Genomic DNA, 17,029 nt, shown 5'->3' with positions numbered 1-17,029 from the left:
GAAACAGTAGCTAATCGCCAGGCCTCTGTGTGTTTGCCCCCTGTATAGACTTACTTTCCACCAGGGGAGACACAATCGTCTTGTGTTTTACCTGACAAACATAATAAACTAAACGCCGGCCAAGCCGACCATGTGCCAGCAGTGATTTTGTCTTTTTCAGTTAATCCCCTTGTTTCCATGACTCCCTGATGTTTTCATGCTTTCTGTTTGGCTCTTGGCCCTTACTCATCAGGTGAGTCAGGGGCTGAAAGGACAGTTCTGGTGCTCCATTGCTTTGTAAGATTCATCATCTGTGCAAGGTTTCAGATTCAACACTGGATTCATTGGAAGCTGGGGAGGACGTGGATTGACACAGTAAAACTATACTATTTTATATTTTACCAATCCTCTTGTCAGTGGTGGAAGAAATACTCCTCATTTAAGAAAAACTGCCAGTACCACAATAGAAAGATACTACACTACAAGTAAAAGTACAGGGAAATTAGCAACAGCATGTACTTAAAGTATCAGAAGCAGGTAGATGGTCCTGGTGTACTGATAACTGACGTATTGTTACATATTACAGCATTAAGTTGTTAAAACTGATGCATCAGTGCTTAAGCAGCATGTTACCGCTGTAGCTGGTCGCAGTAGAGCTACTTTTAATGATTTTATTTAGTTAGTTTTGTCCACTTGGTGTCAAACCTGGGGGTCGGGCTCCCTCCACTGGGTCACGAGATAAATCTGAGGGGTCATGAGATGATTTATGGGGTATGAAAGAAAGAAAGACCACATTTACATTTTGGACATTTCTCTTTAAAAAAAAACAAACAAACAAAATATTGGATAATGTGGCCTGATTGAGCCACAACACTCATCCAAATTAAACAATCTGTATGGTACAAGTATGGAGGGGTAATGTCTCACTGACGTCTAAAATCTTTTGCACTGGTTTATTTGTAAAGAGTCACAAGCCAAAAAAAAGTAGGAACCACAAGTTTAATCTTTAACAATGTACTATACTTTATAATTACATCTTTTTTTTGTTTTTTTAAATTGTAACAACAAAAAAGTAACCAGTAACTGTTAGATGTAAAAGCAGTGGAGTAAAAACTACAATATTATCCTCTGCAATGTAGTAAAAGTATAAAGTAACATAAAATGCAAATACTCAAGTAAAGTACAAGTACTTCAAAATTGTACTCCACCACTTTGTTAAGATGCACCAGATCAGTGTGTACCAAACGCTGTAGACAGACCCCATCTTCCAGGGCGCCGCTGCTGTCTAACCTACTTCTGCATTATGTACAGAATGTGATACAAGAGCTCTCACACTGACAACCCACCACATTCTGAACTTCCATAAACCCACGGGTTTACTGTCTGTTCCCTGGGTCAGTAGCAGGGGGCTCGGCCACAGCTCCAGCAGCGGCCCTCTCTCTGCGGTCAGACCTGACACCCCCCCACCCAACAACCCCCACCCCCCCAACACCGCAGCTGAAATAGCAACGCTCTCGCTTTGCCCACAACTCCCATGAGGAAAGCACCGCCGAAAACACTCATTCATCTGCTATAGAATTAATGTTGCTCTACATTTAGATGTGTGAGTGTATCTGTGTGTGTGTGAGAGAGAGAGAGACACTGAGGAGGAGAATGATATGTGTGTCTCTGTTTGACAGTAAGAGAGTGAGAGGTGAGGCAGCAAAGGAGTGACTGAGTGCGTGTGTGTGTGTGTGTGTGTGTGTGTTTGCATGTGTGTGTGCCTTCATAACATAAATCAATGAGTCAAACATGCAATTATTTTAAACACTCAAAATAAGTTTTGTGGGCTCGGGATACAAAATGACTTATATTGCTGCAGAGTTATGGCTGACATACACAAAGGCTGACTGTAAGAGCATGTCTCTGACCCTGACTATGAAAATGAAATTGTGTGGATAAAGGAAATATTTACCAACTGCTCAGGGATTTCTATGATTTACAGTGTGGTAATTTGGGTCAAGCCATCCGTAACAGACGAGACATTCTCTGATTAATGTTTATTACAATGCCTGCCAGTAAATATACACTATTTGCGCCTGTGCTAGAGCAATATAAATGATTTCATGCTTGGGCCTCTTGTGTTAGCGGCTCTATCATCCCTTCTTTTTTATCACATCTATTGTTTTCTACTGCTTCCTGCTGTGCTGTCTGTCTTAATATTTCACATTTTCCTCTCTACCTGTGTGTTTTTGTCCGGCACGTGCACACACACTTTCCCGCTCTCCCCTCTCACACACAAACATTCACTTTCCATTCCTCTGCTTGTCTTTCCCTCTCTCTCTCTCTCTTCTTGCTGTTTTTCCCTTTGCTCTCTCTATCTCACCCACACAGTCATTGTTAAGTCACGGGTCCAGATGCTCCATTCGGTACCTCCTCCATTCAGCATGTGGTCGTGCGAGAAATCCCATGAACCCGGCAGAATGCATCAGCTGTGCCAGACCCCGCATCCACACAACAGTAGCCTCTGGACACAACAGTGAACCACACAAACACTCTCGAAGAACACTTTTTGTTGGCCCACGTTATCTGGCACATTGCTCCCTAATGGTTCTGGTTGAGCTGAATTGAGGTCAGAGCTTTGGAACGGCGTCGGGGTGAGAATGGGAGTAAAGAGCATCAAGGTCATTTGGCAGACGTTCTACATCATTGCTTTTGTGACATTATCAGCGGTGTTCAGCAGAAGGCTGCCTCAGATATCCACTTCAGGTCAGTTTGGCTTAATTTGTATGTCTCTACCCCCTTGTGGCGAACGGATGCCAATGCATCTGTGAGCAGTGAACACAAAGTTGTGCTGGATGTCGCTCTGTGTTTGGCTCACAGGTGTTATTGCAGAGTTTTTTTTATGGTAATGAGTCCAAATGAAAGACGGGACTGAAAGCAGTTAATACACTAACATCAATGGGGCCCTTAAAATAAAAATCTATTGTTGGCTTGGATTCAAATGTCTTGTCTTCACATTCTTGCCTTTCATCTTGCAGCACTCACACAGAACATCATTCAGTTTGTTAATTGTATTTCCGATGCCCCCCCCCCTTTCACTTTACCATTTCCATGCACAGCACATTGTGTTAATGTTCAAACTGCATAGCTGAGCTTCACCGTGGTGTCATATTCGGATCCTTTACTGAAGGAAAAGCATAACAGGACAAATACCATAATTGAACTGAAGTAAAAGTACAGAAGTATTGTCAGCAAAATGTAACAAATAAAAGCACTCAATATGCAAAAAATTGCTCTCATAAATGTTAGATTTTATTACTGGATTATTGTTACTGATGCATTAATATGTCAGAAGCATTTTCCAATCCATTATCTTCCTCATGTAGCACAATTTACCTTCAAGCTCTTTTAAGCATGTATATTTCTGTGTATTTTCCACAGTAGTGTTTGCACCTACTTGACGAAAACCTCCATAACATCATCCATAAGCTCCCCCATATGCTTTAGGTACACAGAAACATGAGGCACAAGTCTTGCATATACATTTATTACTTAGTTATATACAGCAGTCTAAATAAGAGTGAATGAGATTCACTATGTTACATGAGTTAACAAAATACAGACAATATACTTTAAACCTGAAATATCAATAATTTATCATGCCAACAGTGGATAGAAGTCTAAAAAAAACATGTTGCATGCAGCAGTTAACCACCAGGTGTCAGTGTTTGACTTTCAGACAAAGTGTATCTCTTCGGGGATCAGATTGGAAAAGAAAAAAATAACAACGTAAAACTAGTCCATGATTACAAACTAAACTGTTTCAGCTTCCCCACTTCTGTACCAAAAAGGTTACTCTTGGACGTCTTCTGCAGCACTGAGGCTCTCATCCATTTCTCAATCTATTACAGAAAGATTTTGAGCAAGCAAAGAGACTGTACAGACGCTAAGGAATTGTGGACACCCAAATTCCCTTTGTTTTATGTCAAATTTTATGCCCAGAAACTCCTGTTACACTGTTGTGTGTTTTGCCTCTCTGGGCTGAATGTTTCATGGATTGCTGCTTGTGGTGCAAACCAGTTGAAACCAAGAAATTTCACAATAATGCCAAATGCAGTTTAGTCTAATGTCATCTAATATCTTCTGGGGAGATGCAATAATCAAGCATTTACTTGGATTTGATATGTGGGTTGGTTTGCCACATTTTCTCTTTGACTTCTCGTGAATATGAAAATCAACTCTGCTAAGGTTGTTTTTTGGAGTTGAGGTAACGAAAGAGAGATACATCTTGCAAACTTCTTGTGTTTTCTACAGAATATCCCATTCGAAGTAATCGCATAATACTCCAATGCCTCATGAGTGCAAAGAGGTCAGTGCACTATAATCCAGTACAAGCATCAAAGCCTCTGTGAGCTTGTGGACTACAGGTATAAAAGAGAGTTTAGAGTAAAGGAGGAAAGCCCATCTGATTATGCAGCACTTTCCCAGCGCTGTGCCTCCGAGAGGACATTGATTTTGGCCCACATCTCATGGCTGCAGGATGTCGCTCGTCTGAAGTCCCTGCTAGGCCCCGCAAGGAGGCTAATGTGGCCCCGTCCAAGACAAAGACTACAGTAGGATATGGAGGGCAAACACAGAACACCGGGCACCTTTGCCTCAGTTTATGTTCTCAGACTGAACCAGGAGGGGAAGTCCAGTCTGTCTCATGGTTACACATGCTGTAGATACTGTATAATAGCCACTGTGGTGGAGGATCACAGTGCCAGGGTCTGACATGTTGGGCTGACAACATGTGATTACTTTTAATGTCACATATGAGGTGAAAATAGACTATACAGTTTTATGACATAAGACTAGCCTATGTCCTTCGTCGTAACATGGAATATCTCTACTGAGGTATGCCAGATATGCTTTATTTATAGTTTACTAGACCATGTGAGGAGCTTACATTGCCAAGGAAAAGTCACTAGACGAGAAAAGTGACCATAACATAAGCCATTCAACTCAAACTGAAATGATGTCGCTCGCGCAGGGAGTGCATGTAAATTCAATCATGAAAAGCTGGGAGAAATGACACATTTCCCCGCATGTCATGGTGGCACCATCCTAAATAAATAGACCAAAATAGACAAGCGGGACACCGCAAATGATTTGTGTACCTGGAACGCTTTATTTTTCACTCCGTGTTTGAAGTAAGGGCATCCAACTCAAAAGAAGAAGGAGCGCAAAATCGTGCCCTGCAGTTAAGTCTGCTGCCCCAAGAGATTTACGGCAGCGAGAGGGTTTTAACATGTACATGCCAACATTTGAGGAGATCCCAAAACATGCTTCAAGTAGCTGACATCAGTCTCTGGGAAACACATATGTCAACATACTCCCGCCTGTCAGAGATGTGAACACAGCAAGTTTGACTTAGTTTAAAAGTTATATTACAAATATCTGTGGACATTGTCCGGGCAGGATGGGAAAATGTGTCCAATAAGGATCATTATAATGCAGGTATATGTCTTTAGCTGCCTCCTAAAATTGTCTTCTGTTAAATGTCCTGCCAATATATAACATATACACATAATATTATAAAAGTATATAATATACATATGGAGGTCATTTGCTGAGTTTGACAGAAATCCATTTCCTGACCTGTTCTTGGGGTTTGGACAGTTTAGCTTACTCTTCATAAGCTCTGATGTCCTGGAACTGCAAAGTTTCAAACGTCCAATAATTTTGATGTTTATTAATGGGATACGGTCAAAAGCTCTATTGTTAACTGTTTCTGAGATCAGAATGAACTGTCAAACTTTCAGTCTTCGAAGTTCACTGAGTGATGAACGTTAAATATCAATAGTTTTGTGACAGCTGAGCAAAGTCCATTTGCTGAAGAAGCGTGTGATACGCTCAAAAGCTCCAGAATGAGCGAGTAAGCAGACCTTGAGATGACATTTATGTGCTATGTACAGTGATAAGGATGATCTATCGATTCAAACCTTCAGCAGCTGAACATCCCAGCTCCTGGAGAAGAGACATGCTTGTTTGGCTGTGAGGGAACTGTTGACTGTCTCATTTCATAGCTCCTTCCTAGACAAGCACAGGTAGTAAAAACCCATTCGCATGCTGGGACTCTCCACCTCTGCAGACCCATGCAGCCAATTTCAGCTAGACTGTTTACACTTCGATAATGAGGTGAATTATGATATCATCCAGAGTCAAATTTACAGTAACTTATTTCGACATGAAGCATTAACTCCAGCTCCATCCCGACGTCCTCGTTGGCCTGGCAGCGATGGTTTCTGGGGAGGTTTGAGGACAGAGCGAGGCTTGGACCGGGCACAGGCTGCATTTCCGATGGTTGAGCTGCAAGGGGAGCAAAATAAACATAGTTGTTGTGCTTCCAACAGGGACAGAAGAGAAAGAAAAAAAATACAGCGGATTAGAAAGAATCCTCTCCCAATATCCCCCTCGAGGCACAGAGAAGCCAAGTTTTCAACCACTCAGTGCTTGAAGTCAGGGAGGGCAGAGAGGTTGTAGAGTACAGAGACGACAAAGGAGCGAGAGGAGACGAGAGGAGATTTTCTGCAGCTGCACAACAAACATCAGCAAAGCTACAAGCTCCCTCCACAAAAGATTTATCTCTTTTTTTTCAGTATACTCACTCACACTTTTCCTCATACTTCTCCCCATTATTGGAGTTGGACGCCTGCTTGCACATTTTGGAAACTGACTCCCTCAACCTCACACTCTCCCTGTTAATAATCTATCACCCTGCCGTGGTCCCTATGAAGTCTCCATCTTCTTTCCAAATAAACGTTTCACCACCTTCACACTTGTGGGAGACGAAACTGTTTTAGCAATAACAGTTTATCTGACAGGTCAGTAATTCACATGTGTTATTAGGAAAAGTGGTGCACCTTCGGATGAGCTTGCAGATGCGTCATCGTGGCCTCAGTAGGTGTTGGCACTGGCTGATAGCATAAGCCAGCTGAGTAGGATTTATTGCTGCAGCAACTGGAGACTGAAAATCCCTGTTTCTTCTCTCTGTCTTTCTGATTGTGTTTCTGTCTGCCTCCTATTTGTCTTCAATTGACCTCATCGAAGATTTTATCCTTCTTGCTTAACAACCCTTGGTTCGGTGAGGAATTCATGAAAAAAAAGGCTAATAGACTACCATCAGACCAAGCAAAATTAAGACAAACAAGAAAAGATCTTCCGTTGGGTAAAATTGATGTATCAGTCTAAATGAAAGTGCTGAAAGGACTTGAAATGTCAGTTGAAGTGTAGGTGATAAATTGAGTTGAAAGTGAAAGACCTGGAAGGAATTAGCGCCAGTTCGAGTGTATAAACTGATAGACAATATCAGTTAAACGGTCGGCTGAAGCGTGTTGAAGTAAATTGTGTATGAACTGAGGAAATTGTGTGAGTTAGGAGAGCTGAAGAAGTTTTTTGTTGTTGTTGCACAAAAGTGAAGACCTGAGACCTGAAAGGGTTTGAGGTGTCACTCAATGTACTGAAAGGACTTGAACTGTCAGCTAGTCTGTAAGTGGTGGAAGTAGTTCAAGTGCCATTTAAAGAGTAGGACATGAAAGCAGTTAGAATGGGAGTTAATGTGTAAGTGGTAAAAGTAGTTAAAACTTCAGTTGAAGTGGAAGCGCTGAGGACAGTTCAAGTGTGTGCACTGAAAGCAGTTGAAGTAAATTGTGTATGAAGATTGAAAGTTGTGTGAATTAAGCAATTGAAATTTGGGTGAGTGTAAGATCTGGACGTAGTTGAAGTGTCAGTTAAAGAATGAAAATAACTTCAAGTTTCAAGTACCAAGTGTTGGGTGAAAGCAGCTAAAGTGTAATCTTCAAAGTTTGAACTGACTCACTATATAAACAATTATCAGTAATATGAACATTTTGAAAAGAACTTCTAAAGAATCTGAAAATATAATAAAAGTTTGAATGATGTTCAGAAGAATTGCCCAGAAGAACAATAATACAGAGAAAAAAATATAAGAATATGAGCACAATATGTGCATTGCTCTGATCAAATGTTATTCCTTTCCAATTTACGCTCCATTTGCAGGTGTTTTTTGTTCTTATCCCTGAACCACCAGAGACTGCTTTCATCCTAACCCAAATCCATATCTTTAACCTTTCCTCAGCCACAAATTGATAAGCCAGGTAAATGTCGGCAGCAGGTTGTCTAACTCATCATAGCCTCTTGCTCTGCATGCCACTGATGTGCCTTTTAAACATTCACCAATCATCTGTTTGGCTCCGGGTCCGGCATTTGCTCAGACAGAACGTTTTTTCCCATGCATACTGATGCATTCCTCGAAAACACGCTGCTGGTTGTTTCCAGGGAGTGTGTTGGTCTGTTCGGGCTGTCTGGGCAGATGAAACTTCTTAATAAGGAGCAGGAAGTGGTTTGAGAACCTCACGCCATGCAAAGTTTAGCATGAAAATGCGAGGCTTTGTATTCCTACCTGCAAAAGTGCATTAGAATGCAGCAAATGTTTCAGCTTGGAAAGATGTTTTCTGTTGCCTAATGCAGATGTTTCTCTAACAAATAATACATGCTATAATCTTGTTTGCTTGTTAATTTGTTTGCTTGATAGGCCCATACATTTACCTTTGATGCAGGCTGGCCCAGAAACACATCCTGCTATCCCAGCTGGAGAAAAAAAGCAAAAACTGCAGCATCTGCCCAACACATCAGAACATTTATGACTCTCTACTCCCTCTATGTTTACCTCTACCTTGAACCAACTCTCTCCTACTTTCTCCATCATCATCTGCACAAAATCTTGAAGTTGTTGTGCAAGGAATTGTCTTTTTCCTTCCCAGCCAAGTCGGTATGTCTGGTGGCGACACACATTCTTTCTCTCTCTGCTTCTAGCAGTCCACTCTGCTCCCTGTCTCTCCCTCTCAGTGAGGTCAATGGTTTCACTGGACAAACTCAAACAAGAGGGTCCCCTGAAACCCTATCAGTTGTCTGTTCATTGGACAGATGGAGCCAAAGTCAACCTCCTCTTATTGGGATTCAGATGTAGCCCCAGTATGTTTTCTCTTCACTCTCCCAGCCTTTGATACGCAGGATGTGGGACTTTGTAAATGGAACTGTTTAAACTGAAAGTGAAAACTGAGAATCAAAGAGCCGGATTGACACTTTGGGCAGAAACTCTTATCAATATCAGACATGAGGAGCTCAGACAGCACAGCACAGACATGGACAACGATACTGATTTGACTTGACATGAGTTGAATTGTACAAACCCCAAAGAATAACACAATCAAAATAGACCAATTTATTACAAATACAAAACACAGGAAAAGCACAGTTCATTGCATAAATAGCTTGTTGTTAATGTTGATTTAAAAACAGTCAGTGCGGAAGATATTTCCTATTTTATTGCGTTATTTCCCACCAATCTTTGTATCAATGGCAAATGTTCTCCATTATGCTGATGATATGTTCTTCTCAGTGTTGGATAGTACTAAGAAACTGTCCTGATTTGAAAAGGAAGGCCAAATTATGCAAGTGCCTTGTTCATAGAAATGCACCAAGTGAATTTTACATTACAGGTAATCTTCACCAGTATACAAGTTGACATGCAAATGAACCATCTTCAGTACTTTTTAATTGTTTAGATATATTTACAATCCTTTACAAAACAATTAAAAAAAATTACTATCAATTAAATATTTCTTCCCATATAAAAATGAATAACTTACAGTATACTTGTTTTAAGATAGTCATGGTATGATGATTATCTACAGGTACAAAAAATAATAATTTCCTGCTATTTTGGAAATTTACAAACAATTAAGGTGCACTTGAGTGCCTAACTTCAAAAACCAACTAAATCAGTGATCATATCAAAGTATAAACAATGGATTTGTCCAATATATCAATATACTGGTATACGATATACCAATATACTGTGTACAAGTATGATTATAAAACAGATGTGTGGGTCAGATTTCTTGTATGTGCACTCTTTAGCATAAACATTACAAGAAATATGAATGAAACTTGTGAAATGTCTCGAGGTATGAAACATCTGTAATGAAACACAACCTAATCAGTGCAGGTTGAAACTGCAGATGCTGAAACAAGCACGGCTTTTGACAACAGGGGCATCATCTATGCCGACAACAGGCCTTCAAATAACGACCCTCCGATCTGACTGCTCTATGTTCCTTTTGTCATATTCTCAGTTTACAGTAAGAGCACCTTTGTCAACAAATTTTTGCAAATTTGTTGCAGGACACAAATGAAAATCACAACAGACTTGAGCATGAAGCGTGTCGTACCTACGGCTACTACAAAGCTGACACTGCAGGTGTAGGTTTTACCCTCTGAGGTCAAAAGCTTTCATCTTTATGTCACAACATTCCTGTGAAGGCAGAGCACACAACATGAAGGTGTGATGCCCGTAGCACCAAAGTGAGCAGGTATGAGCAGCTATGATGTTGTTATGTCCTTAATTACCACATTGTCAATGGCATAGTGAAAACAAACGTGTATGCAGCACCACATTCAGTATATACTGTGTTTAAGGACCCACTTCTACACATAAATTATGCTTCATCAATTCAAATAGTAATAGCAATTCTGATACAAATGAAATTAATTTACAGGTTATTTACAAGTCATCAATGCTAAATCGTCTGCTGCCTTCAAATGTATGTTTGAGTCTTTAAATAAGCCCATATATACAAAATAGCGTGGTCCACGGCTGTTGTGCAAATCCTTTCGGGATGAAAATAATGTCTCTGTGGTACTGTAGGTTGTCAGCTTATGTCGAGAGGAAACCTGTGTTTATTTGAACCAGTGCAGGTAGTTTGTCTTGAGAGCAGGGAAGCACATGTTGTTGCTGCAGGAGCCCCCGTAGCTGGGAGGGCAGGCGGAGCAGGGTACGCCTACTTTGTAGGGAGCCTCTCCGATCCAGTTACCCCTGAAACATGGACAGTGTCAATGCATGTTGGTTTTTTAAAAAAGTTTGAACTTAAGTCAGTGTATCTTTCCCGTCTGAAAAGCAGGAGTACAGAAAAAGTGATGAATTTGTGATGTTAAAGCAACAGTTGACAAAACAAGACGTTAATTTTCCTTTAGTAGCTGTTCTCAAATGACAAATTCAGTGAATCAGACACATTGTGCTTTCAGGTGTAAATAGAAGCAAGTTAAATTTTGACACCACCCAGATTCAAGATGTCTGAAAAGGTCTGTGTCTGTGGCAACGTTGTCTAAAGCTAAACTAGGTCATCAGTGTCCCAAGCCTGTTACTCTTATGTCTAAAACCAGTGGGATTAAAGAACCAAGGTCACAAGTCAGTCACAAGTCCACATGCTTTGATTCTTGGAATTTTTATGAGATTTTTTTCTTCTATTTCGTGGGTCTCCGGAGCTTTGGTAATGCAGTACCGGTTCACAGCCTTGTATCGGGGTTATCTGAATCTCCCGGCACCATGGGTGGCATTTCACAACTCAGCACAGAACAGAGCGGTCTGTGTCGGGATTAAGCCTGTCGTCACCCTATCGTCATCAGGTTAACAGGTTCATTCGAAATAAGAGGCTTCCTTACAGCGTGCAATTAACACTACACTAGATGGTCAAAAGGAAAGCATACACTTAACAGTCAGTTTACCAAGTTTACTTACTTAGGTGAGTAGTTACAAACTAAATATGTTGCCCGCTTCCACACTGAGCCCCATACGTTCATATTGTGGCACGTGTGCACAGCACAGCCGACTTTGTTGGATGTTGCCCACACCATCTGCAAAAAAGACAGACCACCACCATCAATTACTGACATCGACCATTTCAACAGCCTTACATGTAATACTGATTGTCGTCTGTGTACCTGTGTATAATGGGTGCACATGGGTCCATAGCATCTGAGGGGGCATCGAGGGTTGCAGTCGCGGGGGTATGGAAACGAGTAATCTTTGACCTCATCGTACCATGGCTTTACCAGCTGAAGAATGGACCGATAGCTGTGAATAGAAGACAGGTTCAGTAAACCATACATGTCACAACTGATGGTGAGCAGCTAATACAGAGATTCAAACATTGACTAGGACCAATTTTAGGGAAATAGACAAAGAGCTATAGAGTATATATAGAGCATAGTCAGGGTTTAGGGAACACAGAAGTTTTAAAGACATGACCTTTTTTAGATTTATTCCAACTCAATTATGGTCTTTCAGGGCCTATCACTGATGACAATAGCAATGAAACCACCTGAGGTTTTGAAATACAATATACACAGTCTCAAAACCACATTGACAAAGGGTCCACATTCCAGGATATTAAGGAGGCCATTTTGAAGATGCGCCACAGCTTCAGTTTGCAGCCAAACAGCAACAACTTCAATATGAATTTTCATGATTGTTTCTGTGGCCAGGTTTATTTGTAAAAAACCAAACATGCTCTGCTTAGCAAAATGCTGACTTGCCTTAGAAAATGAACAAAAGTGCAGAGGAACATTGGCCTGACAGAGCCAAATGCCCCCCATCACCCCAAATGTGAATAACTGGCAACAAAACGTATCTAATGTTTTCTGCACCTGTCTGATTCAGGGTTTAGATCATGTCGTCGTATCATGGCCCAGGCCCTCAGAAAAACTTCATCTGAGCACAGTATTCATTTTCTGCATATTTCTGAATATTTTCACAGAGTAATACTAGTCGGATACTAGGACATAACTTTGCTATAATACTCTCTGCGAGCCACAAGGGACAGTCAGAATCAACTCTATTCCCTTGAGTCTCGTGTTGTTCCTCGATAAAATCTAAATGTGTAGGAACACATGAAGATGCCCTGTGTTTCCAAATGGAAAGTCAAGACCCACTGAAAGGATGCGCCTTTGTCCTCATGGGTCATGTCTGAAAACACAACTTTTGTTTATCTGGAGGGTCACAGGAGCATTCCTCAAGCAGTCACCGGGTCACAGTGCAAAAACCTTCAGAAGAAAGAAGGGGGCTGCAAGGCAACGACCATGACTGCTGAGAGAGAGTGAGAGCCATCCCTGAGAGGAGCAGCAGATGTTGGGGGGAGGGGAGTCAAAGGTCACCCACCGTCCTGTCCTGACGGAGAGGTTTTGACCCAGGAACCTGAGGAGGTTAGGTGGCCCGTGCTCCCACAGGCAGGCGTGAGCCCAGTCCTCGGCGGTCTTGGCCAGAGTGTCGTCCCACACCTAAACACACAGAGACACGGTGGGAACATGGAAACCCATTACATAACTGACAGAAAATATCAACACCAGATCTTCATTCAGCAGAGAGATGTGAGATAAGAGTCGGCACTCTCTGAGCTCATAGCGCTGTTACAGGTGTTACCATAGCGAGACGCAGAAGTCATCCATCAAATCAGTTACATAAGTGGAGAAGGTGAGTTGCCCAGTGTCCTTGTAACTCTTTCACTGAATCGACAGGGTGTTGGATAGCCTTACGAGTACCAGATATCCCACTTGTCAGCAGCCACACTCGTGTATGGTTTCACTGGGAACGGGTTGTGACTGGAGGAATGAGGAGAGACTTCCTCTGATTACTTCATTCTACAGTAGTTCTGTCAAGGGAAGAGACCCCGTCACTGCATCTTATTACCAGTGCAACGATAGAGAGGTGCTGCCAATTCTAAATGGAAATATGTCAGCTCACTTGCTGATTTTGGAGCAGCCTTTCAAAGCACTTAAATGAGCATTACTGCCTCTCTCCATAAAAACACAGCTTTATTCTGTAGTTGAAAATATAATGATGTTAGAAGTCTGATTTAAACATGTTTGGACTTGCAACCTTTTACAGCAATTTGCCATCAGTCTACAAGTGACCGCTGCTGCTCTGTCCATATAAAGCTGCCAGCAGGCGAGTGGCACCATACATGACCTTTCCTCCTTTGGATGTGACTATGTTGGTGGTCTACTGCAGTGCAATGTGCTGAACAGCTGAAGGTGCAGAGAAACTTCAATACATTTGTCATTTTTCTTCCTAACAAAACTACATCTGATAAAATAATGCAACCTTATCACTACATATGACAAACTGCTTAACTTGATGCATGCAGTTTGGTGTACAGTATATGGCTCCAGGAATATCATGCACCGAGCTGAAATACATGCACTTCTTGGTAAAAGTGAATAAAGTTTGAATGAAAGCTTTCACTCACCATGTATTCCATGTTGGATGCTGGAGGAAACACCTTCCCTCTCACTTTGTTGTGGTAATCAAGAATGGCAAGCATGTCGTTCTGACTGATATAACGCTTCCTCCTGATCTTAGACATAGTCGTGGTGTCTGTTCCATAGCTGTGCGCTGCGCCAGGACTGGTGAAATTGGACGTGGACACAGCAGCAATACTCGTTGCCAATGCACTTGCTCCGCACGATACGCACAGAAGTATCAGGTCTATGGCGACCAGCTGAGGTTTCATGTTTGGTTTGAGGGACCCGCAGACAGAATATCCCGCGTGTTGGACTGAACTGAAAGAACGCAGGAACGCAAACTTTAAGTCTTGCCGCAAAAACAAGTTATATTATAATTCAGACATGCTTAAAGCAAGCTTCAAGTCTCCAGAGTCTTACCTTTGCTTGCGCAGCGGTGCTTTGTGCCTGCGTTGCCAAGGCTGTGTCACCTCTAAAGCCTATGGACTGGAGAGAGGGAGGGCTGCAGGAGAGGAGTTTTAAGGCTTTGCAAACTTTGTGAGTGCTTCGGGAGAAGTCCGTCTCTGCGGGTTTTATATATTGCAGTGGACGATAGCAGGAAGTGCGCTTGCCTCGGAGGTAGACGCGCAGCCCCTCCTTGTCACCTGAAACAGCGTAATTCGGTGATGTTTGGTCTCTCCTGGCTCCTTCTGGGCAAATCTTCTCCAGTTTCATCACATCTGCTTTAGGTTTGCGCGGCTGCAGGATGTGCAAAGACAACATTTTGATTAATAAAGTACACGAAAGGAAGATGGAGCATGTTAAATGGCTATTAATGACTTTTTCTGGGTATTCAAAAGAAAGAAAAATAATTATGATACAGGTTTTTATCCTGCACGCTGTTGCTGTGATGTATGATGAATCTAACGTGATTTATGTTAATATTTGAAATCTGATCTCTATTTAATTACGTGAGAACTTCAATTTGGCACACATGATTGAATTAAGTGTTTGATAGCTCTGAACAATCAAGGTGTCACATCAGCTCCATATGCAGGTGATAAAAGTTGCACTTCTCACGTGCTCCACTGGTCACTGGTCAGGACAGACACATAAACTCATGGGTGGGAGAAGTTTTATGAGTCAAATCAGTGTGAGAGCTGGGTCCATGTGTCCCATCAGTCTTCTTTGTCGTATTCATTATACTATAAAGATTACACTTGTTCAGTGTGTGGCTCCAGCTGTGTGGTTTGCAAAGGCAGATGCAGAGCCAAGATGAGAAGAAAAAAAAAAACCCTTCTGCAGGTCATCATTTTCATTGGCAGCTGGTGAACAAATTAAAGAAACGTGACGCAGGAACAATTTTCCTCCCCCTTTTTTCCCCCTCTCTCCTTTCTCTCCTCCTCTCTTGTTGCCGACAACTGGTGCTTTTCCCAAAAATCTTCTTGGAAGTGATGGACTTTTCAGGTGCTGGAATTGGTGGAAGGGATATATCACTCAAGAGCGGTGCACAGCACAGATTTTCTCCTCCGTTTCACTCCATCCATACATTTCAGCTCCGACTCGTCAATATACTGAAATGCACCAGGCTGAAAAGTTGTCAGAGTTCGAGGATAAATCATGACAGATTAGTTGAGTAGGCTGCTTCTGCTTCCTAGATTTGATCCAGGGTTCTGCTTTGTGTCCTGGCACTAAGCAGAGCCAGGATAAATACATTTTTCCTGTTGAAAAGCCTCAAATATTTAAAGGTATTGGTATGCAAGAGGATTGGATGTGATGGTGCCTGGATGCCGACACCTCAGAGAAGAAGTACACAATGGGAAAACACAGGACATCACCCTTGATTTTAAACTCTAATAGACCATCAGCTACCTCTGAGTGAACTCTGAACACCATGAAGTAAAGAACTGGCCATACATTAAAAAAAAAACAACTTGCTTAAACGCAAATATTATCAAGGCATTTCCACAGAACTATACGCAACAATCTATTTATTTAATCCATTCAATATATTTTGAGATCCCGATATGATTTTGTTTTCTTTTTTTTCTGTTATGACTATGCACCATCACATCTGCTCAGTATTTTGACTCATCCTCTCATCTGGTATCAATAGTCAGGCCACTCTCCAGCCAGCGCGGGCCGCCAGCCAAAGATTCTGATCGACACAGTGCTGAGATCCTATCCCTCGGTTTATAGCCACATTATAGTCCATATCATCAGATTATCTTAACATACACCTGCTTCACAGAATTTCACACTATCTTCATGTTGATTTGGCCACAGGTTTCTGATCTGAGATTAAACAGCCAAGTCAAAAGTTCAGTTTCATTGTGGAAGAGCAGCACTGAGCAGAATACTGTACTTCCACTGTATGTCTTCCCCCCCCACACACACACACAAACACACACACACACAGTTTCTTCACGTGCAGGCTCCTCAAGGCTCCAGATGATATTCCCTCAGTCTCAGAGTGCCGGTCCTTGTTTGTGCAGTGAACCCAGTGACTTCGAAAGAGGTCGAGGCATTATTATCATATTATCACAGGAGTAATTAGGGCATTATTTGGGGCACATGCTGCTCTGAGGGGCCTTGGTTCTGTTTTGGAAAGGCATTCTTTTTCAGACAGAGCATTTATTTACCTACAATATATTGTTCCAAGTTTCCCCCGTGCTTCCCCCCTCTCTGGGGGCCTCTCGAAGCCCAGTGTTGATGCCAGTACAGCAGAGAGAATGAGGTGCAGTGGTGAGCAAGAGGGAAAGCGAGAAAGAGGAACAGTCTTCAGACCATAGACTCAGCAAGTGTTTCTAGATGCATCCAATCAAGACAGAACACTTCAAAACTGAAGCACAGGAAGGATTTTGAGTGAATAGAATTTGCATGGTTTTGACTGCTGTGGAGCATCATGCACATTTTGTGCCGATAAATTCCCCAAACAATCAATTGT

General features: G+C 41.9%; 1 protein-coding gene across 1 annotated transcript; it reads right to left on the bottom strand.

The window, feature by feature from the left end:
• Nucleotides 1–9,274: 9,274 nt before the first annotated feature.
• Nucleotides 9,275–14,633, bottom strand: pi15a (peptidase inhibitor 15a). The gene is made up of 6 exons (XM_076761655.1): nucleotides 14,524–14,633; nucleotides 14,109–14,421; nucleotides 13,022–13,140; nucleotides 11,806–11,938; nucleotides 11,603–11,718; nucleotides 9,275–10,900 (listed from the first exon to the last, which is right to left on the bottom strand). Exons 2-6 carry the CDS (start codon nucleotides 14,370–14,372, stop codon nucleotides 10,765–10,767), a joined length of 768 nt encoding a protein of 255 aa, XP_076617770.1. The 5' UTR covers nucleotides 14,373–14,421; nucleotides 14,524–14,633; the 3' UTR covers nucleotides 9,275–10,764.
• Between the last annotated feature and the right edge of the window lie 2,396 nt (nucleotides 14,634–17,029).

The sequence above is a fragment of the Chaetodon auriga genome, chromosome 21, assembly GCF_051107435.1.
Source record: "Chaetodon auriga isolate fChaAug3 chromosome 21, fChaAug3.hap1, whole genome shotgun sequence".
In the NCBI taxonomy this organism is placed as follows: Eukaryota; Metazoa; Chordata; class Actinopteri; order Chaetodontiformes; family Chaetodontidae; genus Chaetodon; species Chaetodon auriga.
This window is presented reverse-complemented; position numbering and strand designations above follow the sequence as displayed.

Coding starts and splice junctions, on each gene's coding strand:
- pi15a (XM_076761655.1), bottom strand. CDS start 14,372: ATGAAACCTCAGCTGGTCGCCATAGACCTGATACTTCTGTGCGTATCG. Junction 11,719..11,805: donor TGTGCACCCATTATACACAG/GTACACAGACGA, acceptor TCTTTTTTGCAG/ATGGTGTGGGCAACATCCAA. Junction 10,901..11,602: donor GTTTGTAACTACTCACCTAA/GTAAGTAAACTT, acceptor TCCATGTTTCAG/GGGTAACTGGATCGGAGAGG.